Genomic DNA, 21,481 nt, shown 5'->3' with positions numbered 1-21,481 from the left:
TTGCAGGTGGGGATCAAGCAGAAGGTTGGTGGCAAGGGGTTGCAGGTTGGGATCAAGCAGAAGTGTAGTCGAGGAACAAGCCAAAGGTCGGTAACAAGCGGTGGGAAAGATACGGACGGCAGTTGGAGAGACAAGAGCGGAATATCGGCTGGAGAGAGCACAATAATCTGGCAAACCAGAAGTGCAAAGGCGTGGCTTAAACAGGAAGTTCATGGAAGGAACAAAAGGTTCAAGAGAAACAAGACACAAGGCAAGGTTGTCTAAGGAATCATGCAAGATACAGGGAGCTGTCCATCATCTCAGGTGGCTCAGCAAGAAGAGACACTGCCAGACACAGCGGAGATCGTAGGTTCAGATCCGGGTCCCCACAGCCACTTGGTGAGGGAGTAAAAGTCAAGAAGTCATTTTGCAAATTAATAAAGGAAATGGAGTGATGATGTGAGAGGCCAATGGCCTTGGTGACCACGAAACCCCCCCCCCCCCCCCCCCTTGGCGGTAGGTATATTATATTGTTTCAATATTCAATGCATATGTATCTGAAAGCAGCAAACTGTCTTTATTCCGGGAAAAAAAATCGGTAAGTTTTCCGGCTTCGGTTTTGTGACTCGACAAATTAGCGCAATAATGGATAGAGGAGAGGAAATTGAGGATTTTTTTTTTCATTAACACCCTCCAAAGGCGTTACTGAAAATGCCGAAAAAAATCCCAAACCGTGCCCTTCTCTATCCATTATGTTATAATTACTGGTGCATGCAAGGCAGACGCGCAAGCCACTGGAGCGAAAAGCCGCAATAGTCTGCAGAGAAATCGGATGTCACAAAAATCCAAATTATTGTAAAAAAAAAAAAAATTTAAATTGCAGGAAAAAAAATCCTCCTATCCCGATCAATATTTAATTAATTAGTTAATATTTAATAAATTTAATTAGTTAATATTGGAACTTGATTTAAATGAGGGCAGCACCGATTTGTTTTTTTTTTTAATTTTTAAAAATTGAACCTGCTGTTTATTAAAGACAAAGCCCGTCCTCGGTCTGGTTTTATCCAATAAATATATTTTTTTTCAGCTTTTATTAAAAATAGACTTTCTCTTTAGAACACCCCAGAATCTCTGCCATTGCTTTCCCTGGATTGTGTTCCTAAGTTCCTCCGTGGAGTTCAGTCTCCTCCCACTTGTGGGTAACGGATGCCAGAATCCCCGAATTCTGCATTTTACCGACCGTGAAACATTTTTAATATCACAGAAATGTGACTAAAATTTGGGTAAAATTTTCTTGAGGGCGGGGTTTGCCTTTAAATTTGAATACCAGTTTGTGCGCATATTTGGTTGTATGAGGAAAGTTCACCAGTAATTATAAAGGTGGTAATGGTCCTCCATCTTTTTCTTATCTCCCCCTCCCCCCCACCCCACCCTCACCCCCATCCATATTTTTCTTGGATCCCATCAGTCCTCTTTGTCCGTCAGTCCGTTTGTCAGCACCACAAAGATTAGGGGTGCCGGCGCCCGGCGTCCGTCTCTGCTTCAGCAAAGCTGCCTGTCATTCTGCCATGATGGGGAGTGCCCACTGACCCCCGAGGCGGTAAAACCATTCAACACAGGAAGCCCCTCCACCCAGCATGAGACCTCCCTCTCTCTGAAATCCTCTTCCGACAGCCAGCCGTTCAGCAGCCCGGGCGATCTGGGTGAGACTCTCTCTTCAGGTCCATGTGCATCTGTCTGTGTGTGGGGAAGATTGTCCGACTTTTATGCGGCTACGCTTTGGACGCCGGTGCTGCAAAATGCCGTAGTCCTGTTTGCCGGGCATTTTTGTTTTTTATTTATTACAGTTCAAAATTTTTCATTAAAATTGTGCAATTTCTATTTAGAAAAAAATGCTGAAAAAATTGCTTGAAAATTTTTTTTTTTTTATTAAAGTTCTAAATTTTTCATTAAAATTGTGCAATTTCTATTAATAAAAAATTGCTGAAAAAATTGCTGAAAACATTGCTTGAAAAAAATTGCTTAAAGTTCAGCAAAACTTTTTTTCTTGATATAAAAGCTAAGTTGAAAAAAAAAAAAATGAATACATTTTGTGGGATCATTTTGCAGTTCTTGCGGCAAAGTATAGCAAGTTGTTTAAAAATGTGTGCAGTTTTTTTATTGTTTTTATTTTCCACAGGGAAAAAAAATGTTTTTAGAGTATTAAGATAACTTTACATGGCAAAAAAAATGGCAGTTGTCTAAAACTTTATGTAAAAGAAATGTTTGCAACTCTCCCAGCTCCATAGAAGTGTTATGGTTGGGGCTTTTTCGAATAGGTGCAGCTGCTTCCTCCTTCCGAGTCACCCCTTATCTCCTCCCCCTACCCACCCCTGAGCACCATTCCCTTGGTTCCACCCAGGGGTGGACTGACAACTCATGGGGCCCCCGGGCAATAGGGGATCATGGGGCCCCTGTGTCCTTGCCCAAACTCAAAAAAGCCTATGAAAAAGGTACCAGGGGCATCTCATGGGGCCCCCTACTGACCCCGGGCCCTCGGGCAGTGTCCGAGTTTCCAAATGGTCAGTCCACCCCTGGTTCCACCCCCTACCCACCTCCCAGGACCACCCCTTTTAGAGAATACAGACTCGAGTATCATTTTGTGGCAGTAAGTCATTTGTTACCCTCTTCCTGCTGTCCGCACGCATATAGGCGGCCGCTCTGCAGGTGGGCTTTAATGCTGAGCGGCCACATGTATGCGTCCTGATGCATGCTTGCAGCTTTGGATCATGTGACCAATGTGAGAGCCAGTCACAGCGGTCACATGATCGGAATGCCCGCCTCCGCCTTCTGGCATTTCAATTGGATGGGGTTAATGATAAGAAAAGCAGTAAAACAGATCCCCTGTAGCCAGCAACTATAGATCTCCCCAGCAGCAACAGATCCTGCCTGAGCAGCAATAGACCCCCCCAGGGGAAAGCGGTCGGTCGCGGGGGGAAAGACAATAGACACGCCTCCAACAAATTGCCCCCTGGTAACAATAGATCTACTCCAGCATCAATAGACCCTCTAGCAGCCAGCAACAACAGACTCCTCCCTCAACAGTTGATCTCTCCCAGCAACAATTGACCCCACCAGCAAAAATAGACCCCCTGCAACAAATTTCTCCCTGGTAACAATAGATCCACTCCAGCATCAATAGACCCCGGTCAGGAACAATAGATATATTTTTAGATACATTTTTAGATATATTTTAGTTACATTTAAGATACATTTTAGATATATTTTATTTTATTTTTTTATTTTTTTTTTTGTTTAGATATATTTTAGATACATTTGTAGATATATATATTTTTAGATACATTTTTAGATCAATTTTAGATATATTTTAGATACATTTTAGATACATTTTTTATCTATGTATTTTAGATTCATTTTAGATACATTTTAGATATATATATATTTTAGATACATTGTAGATACATTTAAGATACATTTAAGATACTTTTTTTTAATTTAATATATATATATATATATATTTATTTTTAAATATATTTTAGATACATTTTAGATACATTTTAGGAACCTTTTTCCTTTGGATGAAGTGCTAAATTTTTGGTCCCCTCCAATCCACGCTTAGACCCAAACTTTCATTTTTTATTTCTGAATAAGACACAAATTACTCTGAGACCAGTTGGCGATCTACAATGAAGTTGTTTTTTTATGCGTCTTTTTGGCACGATCCTCCTCACATGATGGTGAGTTTCCAAAGTGGAGGCCGCCGCTGACAGTGTAATTGAAGCTGCGTCTGTATTTGCTCTCGGTGAAGTCGACCGCAGAGCACGAAGAATTCCCATGGAGGTGGCGCCATGAATTATTTACCAGACATTATTATGAATGAGGCGCTCGGTCACGGGGGGAAAGCGCTTGGTCGCGGGGGGATAGTGCTCGGTCACGGGGGAAAGCGCTCGGTCGCGGGGGGATAGTGCTCGGTCACGGGGGAAAGCGCTCGGTCGCGGGGGGATAGTGCTCGGTCACGGGGGAAAGCGCTCGGTCGCGGGGGGAAAGCGCTCGGTTGCGGGGGGAAAGCGCTCGGTTGCGGGGGGAAAGCCGCCTGGACGCATCTTGTGACACAAGCCCGGTGCTCTCCTGCAGGAAAACGATGTTCATGAATCAGATAGGGACACACAAGATGGTGGGACCAGTTTGTAAACCATCCAGCCAGCCGGGGCGAATGTGGGTGGGTCCTCCTTGTGTTCTCCCTTCAGTTCATTCACCCCATAGCCTCCAGTGCCTGAAACATGTTAGGCTGACAACACTGAGCGATAAAATTGGATTGGCCGAGACTCAGGTTGTCATATGAAGATACACTTCAGTTAGTTACCATCGTAATAATGTCATTATCAGGGGCGGACTGGCAACTTATGGGGCCCCCAGGCAATAGGGGATCATGGGGCCACTGTATCCTCGCCCACACTCAAAAAAGCCAATGAAAGGTACCTGGGGCATCTCATGGGGCCCTCAGGCAATAGGGGATCATGGGGCCACTGTGTCCTTGTCCACACTCAAAAAAGCCTATGTAAAAGGTACCAGGGGCATCTCATGGGGCCCTCAGGCAATAGGGGATCATGGGGCCACAATGTCCTCACCCACACTCAAACCACACTCAAACCACACCCAAAAAAGCCTATGAAAGGTACCAGGGGCATCTCATGGGGCCCTCAGGCAATAGGGGATCATGGGGCCACTGTGTCCTTGTCCACACTCAAAAAAGCCTATGTAAAAGGTACCAGGGGCATCTCATGGGGCCCTCAAGCAATAGGGGATCATGGGGCCACAATGTCCTCACCCACACTCAAACCACACCCAAAAAAGCCTATGAAAGGTACCAGGGGCATCTCATGGGGCCCTCAGGCAATAGGGGATCATGGGGCCACAGCGTCCTCACCCACACTTGAACCACACCCAGAAAAGCCTATGAAAGGTACGAGGGGCATCTCATGGGGCCCTCAGGCAATAGGGGATCATGGGGCCCCTGTGTCCTTGCCTACACTCAAACCACACCCAAAAAGCCTATGAAAGGTACCAGGGGCATCTCATGGGGCCCTCAGGCAATAGGGGATCATAGGGCCCCTGTGTCCTCGCAAACACTCAAACCACACCTAAAAAAGCCTATGAAAAGGTACCAGAGCCATCTCATGGGGCCCCCTACTGACCCCAGGCCCTCAGGCAGTGCCCGAGCACCTGAATGGTCAGTCCACCCCTGATCTTTATATACATTAAATCGTTCCTTGAAATAGAACTCCTAGTCCTTTCCAAGGGTCCCTTCATTCTCGTCCTCTTGAGTTTTCCATTTAAACGTTCATTTTGTGATAGAAAACTAAGGCATTGCTCGTCCCCTCGATGTGTTTTCTTCCGCAGATTGCCACCACCCTTGCTTCACCTTCGAGACGGAAATGGCCTCCGAGTCTATAAGCCAAGACCTGGTGCCTGGGAACCGCAGCCCGGCCACCCACCCCCCGTCCGCCTGCAAAGCTGTGGTCAGGGGCCTAAGGGGCAACCAGCCAGTCCAGTGGGAGATCGCCTTCGACGTCCATGAGCTCTTCAGAGAGCGCGAAAACCGAGACGACGACGAGAGCGACTTGTGGAACGAGACCTTCCACCACCTGGCCGCCAAATCCATCATCCGAGATTTCGAGCAGCTGGCGGAGAGGGAGAGCGAGATCGAACACGGTAATGAAATGGTCAGATCCTACCCAAGCTTTCCAGGTTTCTCCATCCAAAAATGGAACCACAAGCCAGAGCAGACCCTACAACTGCTATGGGGCCCCATGTCTGGTCACTGAAGAGCATACGGGTAAAATGATTGTATACATAGTCCGGGACTTCTATGGGATGGCAATGAAAGCATTTGATAACACTTGAGGAATGGCGACACGGGGGCCCTTGTGTTTGTGTGGCCCCGCCACGCTTAGATTCATCCCCCTCTCGATATACTGTGACATTTCGGATCCAAGCATGCCCACTTGTAGTTAGCATTCAGCAGCATGGACTGTGTATTAATCGGCCAGCATGGTACATATCGATTATTGAGGGGGTTCCTACAACTTTACTGCCATTTTGCAGCATTTGGAAAAAGTAGAGAGACCAGGAATGGAATTGAGTTGGACGGAATGGAAACAATGGAATGGATTTATTCGATCTCTAATCAATCTGTTGGCTGTCTCTTTAGGATTTAGTTACAATTCCCTTTCACGTATACAGTGAAGGAAATGCGTATTTGCTCCCCTGCTGATGCTGAATGTTCGCCCCTCACACAGAAATGATCGGTCTAACAATGGAATGTTCGCCCCTCACACAGAAATGATCGGTCTAACAATGGAATGTTCGCCCCTCACACAGAAATGATCGGTCTAACAATCGAATGTTCGGTGTAACACAGAGACAGAATACAACAACAAATTCAGCAGAAATGCGTCTAACAAATGATGACTGATCTGCATGTTCATGAGGGAAAGAAGGATTTGATCCCCTTCACAAAACATGACTTAGTACTTGGTGGCCAATCCCTTGTTGGCAATCACAGAGGTCAGACGTTTCCTGGAGTTGGCCCCCAGGTTTGCACACATCTCAGGAGGGATTTTGGCCCACTCCTCTTGGCAGATCCTCTCCAAGTCATTAAGGTTTGGTGGCTGACGTTTGACAACTCGAACTTTCAGCTCCTCCACAGATTTTCATTCGGATGACGGTCTGGAGACTGGCTAGGCCACTCCAGGACCTTAATGTGCTTCTTCTTGAGCCGATCCTTTGTTGCCTTGGCCGTGTGTTTTGGGTCATTGTCATGCTGGAACACCCATCCACAACCCATTTTCAATGCCCTGGCTGAGGGAAGAAGGTTCTCACCCAAGATTTGATGGTGCATTGCCCTGTCCATCGTCCCTTTGATGCGGTGCAGTTGTCCTGTCCCCTTAGCAGAAAAACACCCCCAAAGCAGAATGTTTCCACCACCATGTTTCACAGTTGGGATGGTGTTCTTGGGGTCATAGGCAGCATTCCTCCCCCTCCAAACACGGTGAGTTGAGTTGATGCCAAAGAGCTGGATTTTGGTCTCCTCTGACCACAACACTTCCCACCAGTCCTCCTCTGCATCATTCAGATGTTCAGTGGCAGACTTCAGACGGCCTGGACATGGGCTTTCTTGAGCAGAGGGACCTTGCGGCACTGCAGGATTTCAGTCCTTGTCGGCGTAGTGTGTTACCAATTGTTTTCTTGGTGACTGTGGTCCCAGCTGCCTGGAGATCATTGACAAGATCCTCACGTGTAGTTCTGGGATGATTCCTCACTGTTCTCATGATCATTGACACTCCACGAGGTGAGATCTTGCATGGTGCACCAGACCTAGGGAGACTGACACTTGTTTTGTGTTTCTTCCATTTGTGAATGATTGCACCAACTGTTGTCACCTTCTCACCAAGCTGCTTGGCCATAGTTTGGTAGCCCAGTCCAGCCTTGTGTAGGTCTACCATCTTGTCCCTGACCTCCTTGGACAGCTCTTTGGTCTTTGCCATGGGGGAGAGTTTGGAATCTGATGGTTTGATGGCTCCTGTGGACAGGTGTCTTTTATACAGGTAACACAATGAGATTAGCAGCACTCCCTTTAAGAGACTGCTTCTAATCTCAGCTTGTAACCTGTATGAAAGACACCTGGGAGCCAGAAATCCTGCTGAATGATAGGGGATCCAATCCTTCTTTCCCTCATGAACATGCAGATCAGTCATCATTTGTTAGACGCATTTCTGCTGAATTTGTTGTTGTATTCTGTCTCTCAGTGTTACACCCAACATTCCATTGTTAGACCGATCATTTCTGTGTGAGGGGCGAACATTCCATTGTTAGACCGATCGTTTCTGTGTGAGGGGCGAACATTCCATTGTTAGACCGATCGTTTCTGTGTGAGGGGCAAACATTCCATTGTTAGACCGATCGTTTCTGTGTGAGGGGCGAACATTCCATTGTTAGACCGATCATTTCTGTGTGAGGGGCGAACATTCCATTGTTAGACCGATCATTTCTGTGTGAGGGGCGAACATTCAGCATCAGCAGGGGAGCAAATACGCATTTCCTTCACTGTATGTATATATATATATATAATTTTTTTTATTTGTAGTTTTTTGTGTCTTCATGAATCCTGTTAGTATGGCCAGCCTGCTGCAGGACGGAGGGATGATCACAGACTGGAGATAGAAGGGGCCCAGGTGGTGATTTCATGTCGGTGGTTCCTTGGGGGTGTGTGCAAACACAGTCGGCTGCTGACCTCTACTGTGCCGTCCAATCAGCTGGCACTGGTAGCATTCAGCTCCTCCTCCCTGATCCTCTCTCCGCCCCAGCAGAGCTAGATATGTTTATGGAGCTTCCTGGCCTGGTGACTGTCCGCCTTTAATGGCTTTCGGGAGAAGGTCACATGTTCCCTTCCAGGCCTTGGCTCTGTACATCTTCCGGCTGCCGCAGATTGGCGGTGTATGGGGGAACATTCCAGAGGGCTGCAGTTTAAATCTCAGTAAAACTTTCCTCCTTCCTCTCACCTCGGACACATCCCCGCTGATATTCATGCATGAAGAATTCGTAGAGGACGTGAGAACAGACAGGAGCTGACAGGTGAACACGATCTCCCCGCCGCCGTGCAGCAGATAATTGGCCGAGGAGAGATTGTTCTGGAATCCTCAATAACGGGAAAAGGACATTTTATGCGGGAGGTCGGAGAGGGAGGCCGGGCGTTCCCGGGAAATATCTGACAGATATCTTCTATTCCCCTTCTGCTTCCATTGTGAACATTTCTTGTCCTCTCTGGTCTGCTGAACGGGCCACACAATACAGAGTGACATCATTTTCAGTTCAAAGTATGTCATCATTTGTTAATGTGACATCACCGTATAGTCTGGAGTATGACATCATCATCTAGATAAAAATCGCCATACAGTCTAAAGTATGACATCATCATCCAGAGCAAAATCGCCATACAGTCTAAAGTATGACATCATCATCCAGAGCAAAATCGCCATACAGTCTAAAGTATGACATCATCATCCAGAGCAAAATCGCCATACAGTCTATAGTATGACATCATCCTTTAGAGCGAAATAGCCATACAGTCTAAAGTATGACATCATCATCCAGAGCAAAATCGCCATACAGTCTAAAGTATGACATCATCCTGCAGAGCGAAATCGCCATACAGTCTAAAGTATGACATCATCATCCAGAGCGAAATCGCCATACAGTCTAAAGTATGACATCATCATCCAGAGCGAAATCGCCATACAGTCTAAAGTATGACATCATCCTTTAGAGCGAAATAGCCATACAGTCTAAAGTATGACATCATCATCCAGAGCAAAATCGCCATACAGTCTAAAGTATGACATCATCCTGCAGAGCGAAATCGCCATACAGTCTAAAGTATGACATCATCCTGCAGAGCGAAATCGCCATACAGTCTAAAGTATGACATCATCATCCAGAGCGAAATCGCCACACAGTCTAAAGGATGACATTACAGTACAATGATGCGACATTACAAAGCAGCACGCGTGATAACATATAGCATGACATCAGAGTAAAGCAGGCGTGATAACGTCATAATATAGCATGACATCATACCGGTGACTGTCATAAAGTACGCGTGATGACGTCATGATATAGCGCGACATCATACCGCCAGCTGTCGTAAAGCAAGCGTGATGACGTCACAATATAGCACAACATCATACCGCCAGCTGTCGTAAAGCACGTGTGATGACGTCATAATATAGCATGACATCATACTGCCAGCTGTCATAAAGCAGGTGTGATGACGTCATAATATAGCATGACATCATACCGGTGACTGTCATAAAGCACACGTGATGACGTCATAATATAGCATACCTCATACCGCCAGCAGTCCTAAAGCACGCGTGATGACGTCATGATATAGCACAACCTCATACCGCCAGCTGTCATAAAGCACACGTGATGACGTCATGATATAGCACAACCTCATACCGCCAGCTGTCATAAAGCAAGCGTGATGATGTCACAATATAGCATGACATCATACCGCCAGCTGTCGTAAAGCACACGTGATGACGTCATAATATAGCATGACATCATACTGCCAGCTGTCATAAAGCACGTGTGATGACATCATGCTACCAAGTGACCTAACCCCCGCCCCCACACCTCATTTATTTGTTTTTTCACAGGAATTGGGCGAAGATTCCAGCTGAACGCCATCAACGCCAGCAAAGCCTGCAACGTCATCAGCAAGTACACGGCTTTCGTCCCCGTCGACCTGAGCAGCAACTCGTACCTGCCCAGCGTTGTGGAGTACGCCAACACAGGTAGTGGCGCAGTACTGTAAGAAATGAGGTGCGGCCGTGCGCTCAGCCTTGGTGGTCGCCTGCACTTGTCTGCCTTTATCTGGGTTCTATGTTTGCCTTCCTCCTGTGTCTTAGTTCCTGCCCCCCCCCCCCCCCCCACCGTCTCCTGCAGCCCGTCCTTCTGTCCTGTTAACTGTCCGTCTCTCGTCTGGTCCTCTCTCTCTCTCTGTCCTTGTCTGGAGGCCCCTCCCCCCTGACTGAAGAGGATGCGCTCATTCCCTGCTAGGTGCCGCACTTAAGCAGGGTTCCCAGAGGAGCCTGAGCTCCGGAAGTCGCCGCCTACGAGGATTCTCCATCGGCCTCGGGCGCTCCCAGTCGACATGTGTGTCGGAACCAACGGAGGAACGATTTTTCAGTAAGGCGCTATTGCAGCTTAAAGGTTCTATTTTTGTAAAGTGTAGAAGAGTGCTGAGTGTACCCTCCGGCAGGGGCGGACTGACGACTCACAGGGCCCCCGGGCAATAGGAGATCATGGGGCCCCTGTGTCCTTGCCCATACCCAAAAAAAGCCTATGAAAAAGCCAATGAAAGGTACCAGGGGCATCTCATGGGGCCCCCTACAGACCCTGGGCCCTCGGCAGTGCCGAGTGCTCGAATGGTCAGTCCGCCCCTGCCCTCCGGTATCAACACATCGAATATAGACGATTCTCCATGATACAGCACATGAAGGTGTCATCTGAAAACACACAGCATAGTAATGTAACAACATGACCTTTCATTGGACATATGCAGGCCATACACGGATCAAATTCCAAACGATTTTTTTGATCGAAAACCTTGTTCGTTCTGTAATCCGATGGTGCCACCAATGATGTAGAAAATCGATCATTTTTCACAAATTTTCCAGCATGCCCGATAAACAAAACAGGGCAGGAACCACGAAAATTGGCCGATGCCATTGCCCCACTAACAGAGCGAAAATCGACCGACTATTCTTAGGTCCGATTTTCGGATTAAAATTCGTTCGGAAATCGACCCACGTATGGCTGGCCTAAGGCTAGGTTCACACCCAGGGGTGGACTGACAACTCATGGGGCCCCCGGGCAATTGGGGATTACGGGGCCCCTGTGTCCTTGCCCACACTCAAGACACACCCACAAGAGCCTATAAAAGGTACCAGGGGCATTGTATGGGGCCCCCTACTGACCCTGGGCCCTCAGGCAGTGCTCAAATGGTCAGTCCGCCCCTGTTCACACCTATGCAGGTTGCGTTCGACTTGTTTCTGCATTGTGTTTTGCGTTTTTGCAGCGTTTTGCATGTTTTGGTTATTTTTTGTCTTTTTTTTTACATTTTTCTTGTTGCTAGGCAGATTTAAAATGCAAAAGGCAGCAAAAACGCACCGCATGCTTTTCTGCAGCATTTCCATTAGTCTATAGAATCAAAAACGCACTTTTTTGCATTTAAAAAAAGTCCCCGACCCTTTCCAAAAAAAAACGTGGTGAAAACACGGACCTGTCCCTTAGGAAATCTTGTTAAAATAATTTTTTTTGGTAAAAAAAACCCTAAAAACCGCAAACGCGGAAAAGCAGAACACATTGTCTCGAACGATGTGAAGGACCTATGAACGAGGCGTCTTCTACGTAGGGCCAAGTAGTAGTTCTTCAGCTGGAAATAGGTCATTTCGGAAAACTCCACCTTTTAAAAAGAGACCTCAAGATGCCCCTCCTCCTGGAACATCAGAAATTCCAATTTTGGTAATTTTTTTACAAATTCACCCCGACCCAGAGACAGGTCACCTAAAACCAGAGGGGGAAGGAAAGGGAGAAGAAGTGTTGTGTCCCATCATATGGATTATAGACCAGAGTGTGAAACCATTGGTGGGTGGCCATTACTGTTATGTAGCCATTTTGTTTTCACATTTTGGATAGAATGACCCCATTGAGGAGATTTGTCTTCACTTCCTATCCCCATGAGACTAGGACAACATATGGTAGGACTGGTTGTCACCAGGAAAGGAAAGTGTGCAGGACCTATGTATGAGGCCTGTTCTACGTAGGGCCAAGTAGTAGTTCTTCAGCTGGAAATAGGTCATTTTGGAAAACTCCACTTTCAAAAGAGACCTCAAAATGCCCCTCCTCCTGTAACATCAGAAATTCCAATTTTGGTAATTTTTTTACAAATTCACCCCGACCCAGAGACAGGTCACCTAAAACCAGAGGGGGAAGGAAAGGGAGAAGAAGTGTTGGGTCCCATCATATGGATTATAGAGTGTGAAACCATTGGTTTCAGTGAGTTCCAGAGGATAGGAGCAGTGAAACCATTGGTGGGTGGCCATTTCTGATATGTAGCCATTTTTTTTTCACATTTTGGATAGAATGACCCCATTGAGGAGATTTGTCTTCACTTCCTATCCCCATGAGACTAGGACAACATATGGTAGAACTGGTTGTCACCAGGAAAGGAAAGTGTGAAGGACCTATGTATGAGGCCTGTTCTACGTAGGGAGAAGTTTCCCATCATATGGATTATAGACAAGAGTGTGAAACCATTGGTGGGTGGCCATTACTGTTATGTAGCCATTTTTTTCTCACATTTTGGATAGAATGACCCCATTGAGGAGATCTGTCTTCACTTCCTATTGCCATGAGACTAGGACAAAATATGGTAGGACTGGTTGTCACCAGGAAAGGAAAGTGTGAAGGACCTATGTATGAGGCCTCTTCTATGTAGGGCCAAGTAGTAGTTCTTCAGCTGGAAATAGGTCATTTTGGAAAACTCCAATTTTAAAAAGAGACCGCAAAAATGCCCCTCCTCCTCGAACATCAGAAATTCCAAATTTGTGTTACTTTCTTTACAAATTCACCCCAACCCAGAGACAGGTCACCTAAAACCAGAGGGGGAAGGAAAGGGAGAAGAAGTGTCGTGTCCCATCATATGGATTATAGACCAGAGTGTGAAACCATTGGTGGGTGGCCATTTCTGATATGTAGCCATTTTTTTTTTTCACATTTTGGATAGAATGACCCCATCGAGGAGATTTGTCTTCACTTCCTATCCCCATGAGACTAGGACAACATATGGTAGGACTGGTTGTCACCAGGAAGGGAAAGCAAAGCATGAAAAAATGATTATCTGACCCTTCCCACACTCTACTAAATATGTGTCTTTTGTCATTGTCCCTGGTGGGAAGTAGTGGGGGGGGGGGGGGGAATAACCACATCAGGGACATTGATGGCAATAAAAACCTGATTTAGGCTCTAATCCTCCAACGGGAAATAATTCGATAAAACTGACAACACACCTGATTGAGTAGTCATGACACCTACTGGGTACAGTATAGAACAATGGTACCATGTATCTCACCATGCATGGAGTGATAGACTTTGTTCTACTTCTGTTTTGGGTACTCCATTGGTACCTTTTCTCTTTCTTTGGTTTATTGATCTTTAACTCGATCCAAAGGAAATAAAAAGCCAACTTCATTTGTTTTACTTCCACCATAGATGTGGATGAGACCGCGACCTCGCCCTGCACAACGCCCATTTCCTCCGGATGGGAGCGATGCAGCTTTCCACAAGGTACATCCTAAAATCTCAGATTAATTCCATTTGGGTTTTCACGAAACATTCCTTTGAATTGTTTTCTTGGCTCTTTTTCTGGTGTATGTAATTTTTCTTATCCTAGCATTCATCTTTTTGCTCCAACTGTTTTCCAAATCCCAAAAACCTCAGGAATTATTCTTTTTTTTTGAAGGGCCCGAATGTGAGAGTGTGAAAAGGCGTCTTAGTGTTGTATACCACCCTCTAGGGTTCTCAGAGAGAAAGGCTGCTCAGAGTCATGTAACAAGAGGTTGCAGGTCTTCCAGCTCTGTGAAAAGCCTTCAGGAAAAAAAAAAGTTGTTTGATGTGCCCTTTATGTTGGCTCACCCCCCCTTGGGCTGTGTCATGGTCAGGGGTCAGGCTCAGAGACCAGTAGCTATAGCAGTAGAGAAGCTCCCACCATTCATGAAATGAATTAGTTGAAAAGGTCCCAGCTTCATTTTGCTTGTTAGGAACAATAAAGCTTCACCTGTGTTGGATTCTACATTGAGCCACCAGCATCTTTATTTGGATCTACAGTGGAAAGCTTGCTGAATTTCCTTCATTGGTCAGAGATCTGAGTGTTTTCCATTCTTCATTCCTGTAGGTGCCCCACGTAGTCCTTCCGTTTCCTCCTCCCATTCTCAGAGGTCCATAGAAAGTCTCTTTGCTGCCAGGTAAGATGGTTTGGCGGTGTTTAGCAACAGCTCGCCCTCCCCCCAAGAAAATTCCTCATCTACTCTCTCTTTATAGGCTGTCTCTGAACAAGACCCGTCTCCTGACCCGCGCAGCAAAGGGATTTATGATCAAATCTCCAGGGAAAGGCAGCGAGGAGAGTGAGAACGAGAAGAACATCGATTATTTACCTCTGGTAAGGTGAACAAGCAGGTTCTACCAACGTAAAACTGTCAACTGATTTACCGCCTATTACTTCATAGTGGCCAACATAAAGCTGGGTGCTCATGAGGGCCAAGGAAGACGTTTATCTCGGCTTCAGCTGTTTTACCTGTAAAAAGTTACACCAACCTCAGGGTCAAGATCTCAGGAAGGCTTTGAGACTCCCTTTAATCTGTAGCATGGAATTGATTAGGACTCCCTCCTTGTTCCCTTCTCTTTTAGTCACTACAGTAGCCTACGAGGATCTATTGAAGGTCATTTTTTTTCTTGGCACCTATGATATCTAATAATGTAATTTCTTCGATAGGTCACTCTGCAGTTGGCTTGTGGAGGCTTCCTGCTCAACCAGGCCTTTGCTGATGCTGCAAATATCCCAATGGACAAACTCAAGTGGACGTCCCCTTTCAGCAGTCACCGCGCTGCCCTAAGCCCGATGTCTCACGGTTCTCCATCTCGAAAGGACACCAACCCTCCTGCGGGCACATGCCAGCTGCTGCCGCCGGAAGATGACCTCCATGCCACAGTGAACGGGTTCGGAGAGGATGTCGGCCAACAAACGAGAACGCGGCACTTATCAAGCAGTGCCTTGGATAGCCCTTCTCGCTCTTCAAAGATGAACAATGAACTGTCCCTCCCCGTCCTCCCTATCCGTCGGTTCTCTTCTCCCGATAGTGTGCAGGACACCTCCTCTATCCACACAGACAGCGGTTTGGGGTCAGAGTCTGACGGCACCGAGGTGCAGTCGTGGATGGAGAGCATAGAGGAGCAACGCAAGTCGCATCCAGAAAGCATGATCTGGGCTACTGCCGTGGCCCTGGCCTGGATGGAGAATAACTCCGCAGCCTATTTCACAGAGTGGGAGCTTCTAGCCTCCAAAGCTGACAGGTGGTTGTGTAAGCAGCAGATCCCAGAGGGACGCACCTTGGCCACGGTCAAATCCGCGGCTCAGCAGCTCTTTGTCTTGCTCCGGCACTGGGACGAGAACCTGCAGTTCAATGTCCTGTGCTACAATCCCAGCAGTGTGTAGCAAAAGCAGTGAGAGATGTGGAACAAATAAAAAAAAAACAGTGTGTGTTGTGGTATGGCTGTTCCGTGAAGACATTTATCTGTTCACTCAGTGTTGGTTGGTCTGAAGTGACGTCTTTGCATGTTGGCGCTGAATGTGTTGTGCGGCCAGCAGGGGGAGCACCCGAGGATCCAGAGGCAGTTAGGGAGCCTTTCCAGGTAGGATTGGGGTCTGGTTTCTGGGCCCGATTGAAGTACTTCATACCAAAATGGCCAGTGAGCAGTAGGATCAAAGGGGGCAAAACTGGGGTCCAAGCAGAACTTATGAAAGGGCCATCAAAATTATACATCTATTATTGGAGGCGATGAGTTTCCTTCTCAAATACTTCGGATGTTCTTTCTATTCCCAAGTGCAGTGTAGGCAAACAAATGAGGATCCATTAAATAGTCACAAATAGAATTTACAGTTTAGACCTTGAAAACTCAAAACCCAGGCACGTTACTTTTTTTGAGCCTAGGATGGCATGAATGAGATGAAGACTGTGGTGTTGGTGTAGACCAGGGGTCTTCAAAATTTTTAAAGAAAGGGCCAGTTTATTGTCCTTCAGGCTTTAGGGGGGCCAGACTGTGGCCAATGTGAATAGAAAATGTTGTGGGAGTAAACAATGCCTCATTGTTGGTTTTAGCAGGAGGAATAGTGCCCGCGGTTGGTATCAATGGGAGGAATAGTGCCCCATCTACAGTGTCTGTGGGAGGAATAACGGCCCCATCATTGGTGTCAATGGGAGGAATAGTGCCCCATCATTGGTGTCAGTGGGAGGAATAGTGCCCCATCATTGGTATCAGTGCGAGGAATGGTGACTCATCATTGGTGTCAGTGCGAGGAATAGTGCCCCATCATTGGTGTCAGTGGGAGGAATAGTGCCCCATCATTGGTATCAGTGGGTGGAATAGTGCCCCATCACTGGTGTCAGATAGAGGAATAGTGTCCCATCATTGGTGTCAGTGCGAGGAATAGTGCCCCATCATTGGTGTCAGATAGAGGAATAGTGTCCCATCATTGGTGTCAGTGGGAGGAATAGTGCCCCATCATTGGTGTCAGTGGGAGGAATAGTGCCCCATCATTGGTGTCAGTGGGAGGAATAGCGCCCCATCATTGGTGTCAGATAGAGGAATAGTGTCCCATCATTGGTGTCAGTGGGAGGAATAGTGCCCCATCATTGGTGTCAGTGGGAGGAATAGTGCCCCATCATTGGTGTCAGTGGGAGGAATAGCGCCCCATCATTGGTGTCAGATAGAGGAATAGTGTCCCATCATTGGTGTCAGTGGGAGGAATAGTACCCCATCATTGGTGTCAGTGGGAGGAATAGTGCCCCATCATTGGTGTCAGTGGGAGGAATAGCACCCCAAGGTTGGAGTCAATAGGAGGAATAGTGCCCCATCATTGGTATTAGTGGGAGGAATAGTGCCCTATCAATAGTGTCAGTGGGAGGAATGGTGCCTCACCATTGGTGTCATTTGGAGGAATAGTGTCCCAAGAGCCAAATAGAGGCAAGCTGCATCTGCCCCCCCCCCCCCCGGGCCAGCAGTTTGAAGACCTCTGGTGCAGAACAAGGCCAGGGTTTCCTCTAAGAAGGCAGGGCATAGCCACCACCACTCAGGAGGACCACAAGGGTACTCAGATAAGACATTCTTGGATGTCACAGTTGACTTCTAGCAAGAGGGGCCTGTCAAATGAGAACACAATGTTTCAGCAAGAGGCCCACCAACATGGGCCTAGAAGGCTTTGAGTAGAAAAGACCTGATAATTCATCAAGTACACAGGTAGGATGGCAAGCAATTGATATAAGAATCATACGGTAAGGTTTTCCTACCTGTCTGGAGTAGATTTGTAAGACCACTGACTGGCCTCTTGGAAAAACAAAGTTGTGTTTTCAAAGAGAAGAAGTTGGGTCTTTCATGACCAGCTTGCCAAGACAATAGGCAAAAGTATCATGTGTGTTTTACAAACAATGAAGGCAAGACTGCATGGAGTGAAGCATGGTCAAAGCTATAATTTCACAAAAGGAAACAGGTTATGGCACCTTTGATGAGGATAACTTGATCACAAAGCAGTCAGAATGGCAGGAAGGTGGGTAGAAGACTAAACTAAGAGGTCAGCAAGCCCTACGGGTGGGTAGAAGACCACACTAAGGTCAGCAAGCCCTACGGGTGGGTAGAAGACCACACTAAGAAGTCAGCAAGCCCTACAGGTGGGTAGAAGACCACACTAAGGTCAGCAAGCCCTACGGGTGGGTAGAAGACCACACTAAGAGGTCAGCAAGCCCTACGGGTGGGTAGAAGACCACACTAAGGTCAGCAAGCCGTACGGGTGGGTATAAGACCACACTAAGAGGTCAGCAAGCCCTACAGTTGGGTAGAAGACCACACTAAGAAGTCAGCAAGCCCTACAGGTGGGTAGAAGACCACACTAAGGTCAGCAAGCCCTACGGGTGGGTAGAAGACCACACTAAGAGGTCAGCAAGCCCTACGGGTGGGTAGAAGACCACACTAAGGTCAGCAAGCCGTACGGGTGGATAGAAGACCACACTAAGAGGTCAGCAAGCCCTACGGGTGGGTAGAAGACCACACTAAGGTCAGCAAGCCGTACGGGTGGGTAGAAGACCACACTAAGAGGTCAGCAAGCCCTACAGTTGGGTAGAAGACCATACTAAGAGGTCAGCAAGCCCTACAGGTGGGTAGAAGACCACACTAAGAGGTCAGCAAGCCCTACAGGTGGGTAGAAGACCACACTAAGGTCAGCAAGCCCTACGGGTGGGTAGAAGACCACACTAAGAGGTCAGCAAGCCCTACGGGTGGGTAGAAGACCACACTAAGGTCAGCAAGCCGTACGGGTGGGTAGAAGACCACACTAAGAGGTCAGCAAGCCCTACAGTTGGGTAGAAGACCATACTAAGAGGTCAGCAAGCCCTACAGGTGGGTAGAAGACCACACTAAGAGGTCAGCAAGCCCTACAGGTGGGTAGAAGACCACACTAAGAGGTCAGCAAGCCCTACGGGTGGGTAGAAGACCACACTAAGAGGTCAGCAAGCCCTACGGGTGGGTAGGGAAGGATTGCCAGATTAGAAGCTTAAGGCATGGGAAAAGATTGTTTTCTTGGTAGTCTGGCCTTGCGGTGGAGCACGCCAGGTTTAGATGTCAGTGGTCAGGACAAGGTGTTCTAGACTGTCCTCTTGATGGGTAGGCCAGGCAGTGATCATTCTAAGCAGACATATTTCTCTTTGCTAGTCTTCTATATTTCTCAGTGGTCTGCTGGCACGTGCTCTTCGCATGGTTCTCCGCCCCGTTGTGCTCATGGTGGTCCGTTCTGCCGTCTCTAGTGACGTAGCGTCATCTACGTGTGTATATGGTGGTCTTCCAGCCTTGTTGGTGTGTATGTGTGTGCTGACGTATGAGCCTTTCGCATCTCCTTCACATTAACGGAAGGGTGCTCAGTCTGCGTGGGGTGGGGGGGGGGATGGCTGTACCCCAGTCATGCCCAGCTCTGCCTGTCTTCTCTGTGAGAATGTAACCAGCCACGTTGTAGCATTACGTGGTGCGTGGTATATTTTGTTCTGTATTGGGGGATCCGGGTTGGGAAATCACTTGCAGGAATGTGGGAACTGGTCTATGCATGGGGTTATGGGCTCGTGTTTGAGATTCTATTATTAAATATAATTTTCTGGCCTTTGTGTGATTATTTTCCACATCTTTGGTTTTGGTGAGTTTTTCTTCCGTAATGCCACAGTCCCTGTGGACTTTCAGTAAGCCTGACAATATTTCTAGAAGAACTTGAGGCATGACGTTCACTAGACCTCTGAAGGTATGCCCTGGTATCTGGCACCAAGCCATCAGTACCAGATCCTGTAATTCCTGCCTCCATGGATCGGACTTCCCATAGTGCACCCTGGTGCCATCTCTTGTAAATGTACATTTCCATCTTCTAATAACCATCTTCTTAGATCCGGTCTCCAAGGAGATTGAGAAGATCTTCTAATCTAAGCAATGTCCAACTTCGACAACATGGAGGTATAGTCATCGAACCCACTGACACACTGTAAGTTGTGAGGTAGAGCCTCCATGGACCGGACTTCCCATAATGCACCCTGCTGTTGTCTCTGCCCCAGGTAAGTGACATGCATGTAGCCATCCACGTGACGTAAAAGAAAACGTGAAACATCAGACTGGGAAACCTTCTTCCATGGCTCTGTGGTCCAATTCTACTGCTCATGTGCCCATTGTAGGCACTTTTGTCCGTGGACATGGATCAGCATGGACACCCTGACTGGTCTGCGGCTACACAGCCCCATATACAAAAAACTGTGATGCTTTGTGTGTTCTGACACCTTCCTATCAGAACCGGCATTCACTATTTCAGCAATTTGAGTTCCAGTAGCTCTTCTGTTAGATCAAACTTCACGGGCCAGATTTTCACCCACCTCCATCAATGAGCTTTCCCTCCCCACCACCTCCGTCAATGAGCCTTCCCTCCCCATCATCTCCGTCAATGAGCCTTCCCTCCCCACCTCCTCCGTCAATGAGCCTTCCCTCCCCACCACCTCTGTCAATAAGCCTTCCCTCCCCACCACCTCTGTCAATGAGCTTTACCTCTCCACCTCCTCCGTCAATGAGCCTTCCCTCCCCACCACCTCCGTCAATGAGCTTTCCCTCTCCACCTCCTCCGTCAATGAGGCTTCCCTCCCCACCACCTCCGTCAATGAGCCTTCCCTCCCCATAACCTCCGTCAATGAGCCTTCCCTCCCCACCACCTCCATCAATGAGCCTTTCCTCCCCACCACCTCCATCAATGAGCCTTCCCTCCCTAGCACCTCCATCAATGAGCCCCCCCACCTCCATCAATGAGACTTCCCTCCCCACCTCCATCAATGTACCCCCCCCTCTCCATCAATGACCCCCCACCTCCATCAATGAGCCTTTCCTTCCCCACCTCCATCAATGAGGCTCCCTCCCCCACCTCCATCAATGAGCCTCCCTTCCCCACCTCCGTCAATGAGCCTTCCCTCCTTCCCCAGCTCCATCAATGAGTCTTCCTCCCTCCCCACCTCCATCAATGAGCCTTCCCCCAACACCCGCCTCCATTAATGAGCCTCCCCCCAACGCCCGCCAATATCAATGAGACTTCCTGTTAGAACCCGCCAGGTGGTGCCCCTGGCAGCCCACTTGACAGACCTACCCAAAGCGTGGAGTCTAAGTCCCGGTCTGTGCTTTCACCAGGGCCCCTGATGGTGGGGATGGACTTGAAACAGACCGGGACCAGGTCACGACCTCCGAGCAGGCCCACCAGTGGCAGGGGCAACCTCCGGGGATGTATTGGTACCGGGAGAGCCAGATGTGAGGAGGACGGCAGGACCTAGCAGGGTGGATCACGAGCGTGGGTCCCGTGGGGTAGGCGAGGTACAGAATCGGCAGGCGGAGAGTAGTCGGGTCACACGCAGGGTCAGCAGGATAAGTCAGTCCGTAGAGGGGTCAAAACAAGCCGAGGGTCAGGATGGGAGAAGGCAGAGTAGTCAGGACAATCCGGGTCAACACAGGAGTAGGCAGCGTAGTCAGGGTCAATCAGGGTCAAAAACACAGGTACAGGACTCAGGAACTCAGATAGACCTTGCGGCAATTACTGACAGTGCAG

At 47.8% G+C, this 21,481-nt stretch overlaps 1 protein-coding gene across 2 annotated transcripts in view; it reads left to right on the top strand.

The window, feature by feature from the left end:
• The window catches only part of VWA5B1 (von Willebrand factor A domain containing 5B1), a 117,191-nt gene extending 97,670 nt beyond the window's left edge, over positions 1-19,521 (top strand). Inside the window, exons 15-23 of one of the 2 annotated variants that reach the window (XR_016308865.1) lie at positions 1,448-1,682; positions 5,380-5,691; positions 10,200-10,337; positions 10,603-10,731; positions 13,819-13,893; positions 14,501-14,570; positions 14,647-14,764; positions 15,098-18,672; positions 18,712-19,521. Coding sequence is in view for 1 of the 2 variants with exons in the window: in XM_089664560.1 (XP_089520686.1) it covers positions 1,448-1,682; positions 5,380-5,691; positions 10,200-10,337; positions 10,603-10,731; positions 13,819-13,893; positions 14,501-14,570; positions 14,647-14,764; positions 15,098-15,817 (1,797 nt within the window). In the remaining variant the exon portion in view is untranslated. Of the gene's footprint in view, positions 1-1,447; positions 1,683-5,379; positions 5,692-10,199; positions 10,338-10,602; positions 10,732-13,818; positions 13,894-14,500; positions 14,571-14,646; positions 14,765-15,097 lie in introns of both variants that reach the window. The other variant, XM_089664560.1, reaches the window with a different exon arrangement.
• The last annotated feature ends 1,960 nt before the right edge of the window (positions 19,522-21,481 follow it).

The sequence above is a fragment of the Staurois parvus genome, unplaced genomic scaffold, assembly GCF_062004578.1.
Source record: "Staurois parvus isolate SC_StPar_1 unplaced genomic scaffold, SC_StPar_1.0 ptg001945l, whole genome shotgun sequence".
NCBI lineage: Eukaryota > Metazoa > Chordata > Amphibia > Anura > Ranidae > Staurois > Staurois parvus.
Note: the sequence above shows the minus strand (reverse complement) of the source record. Positions and strands in the feature narration are given on the sequence as shown.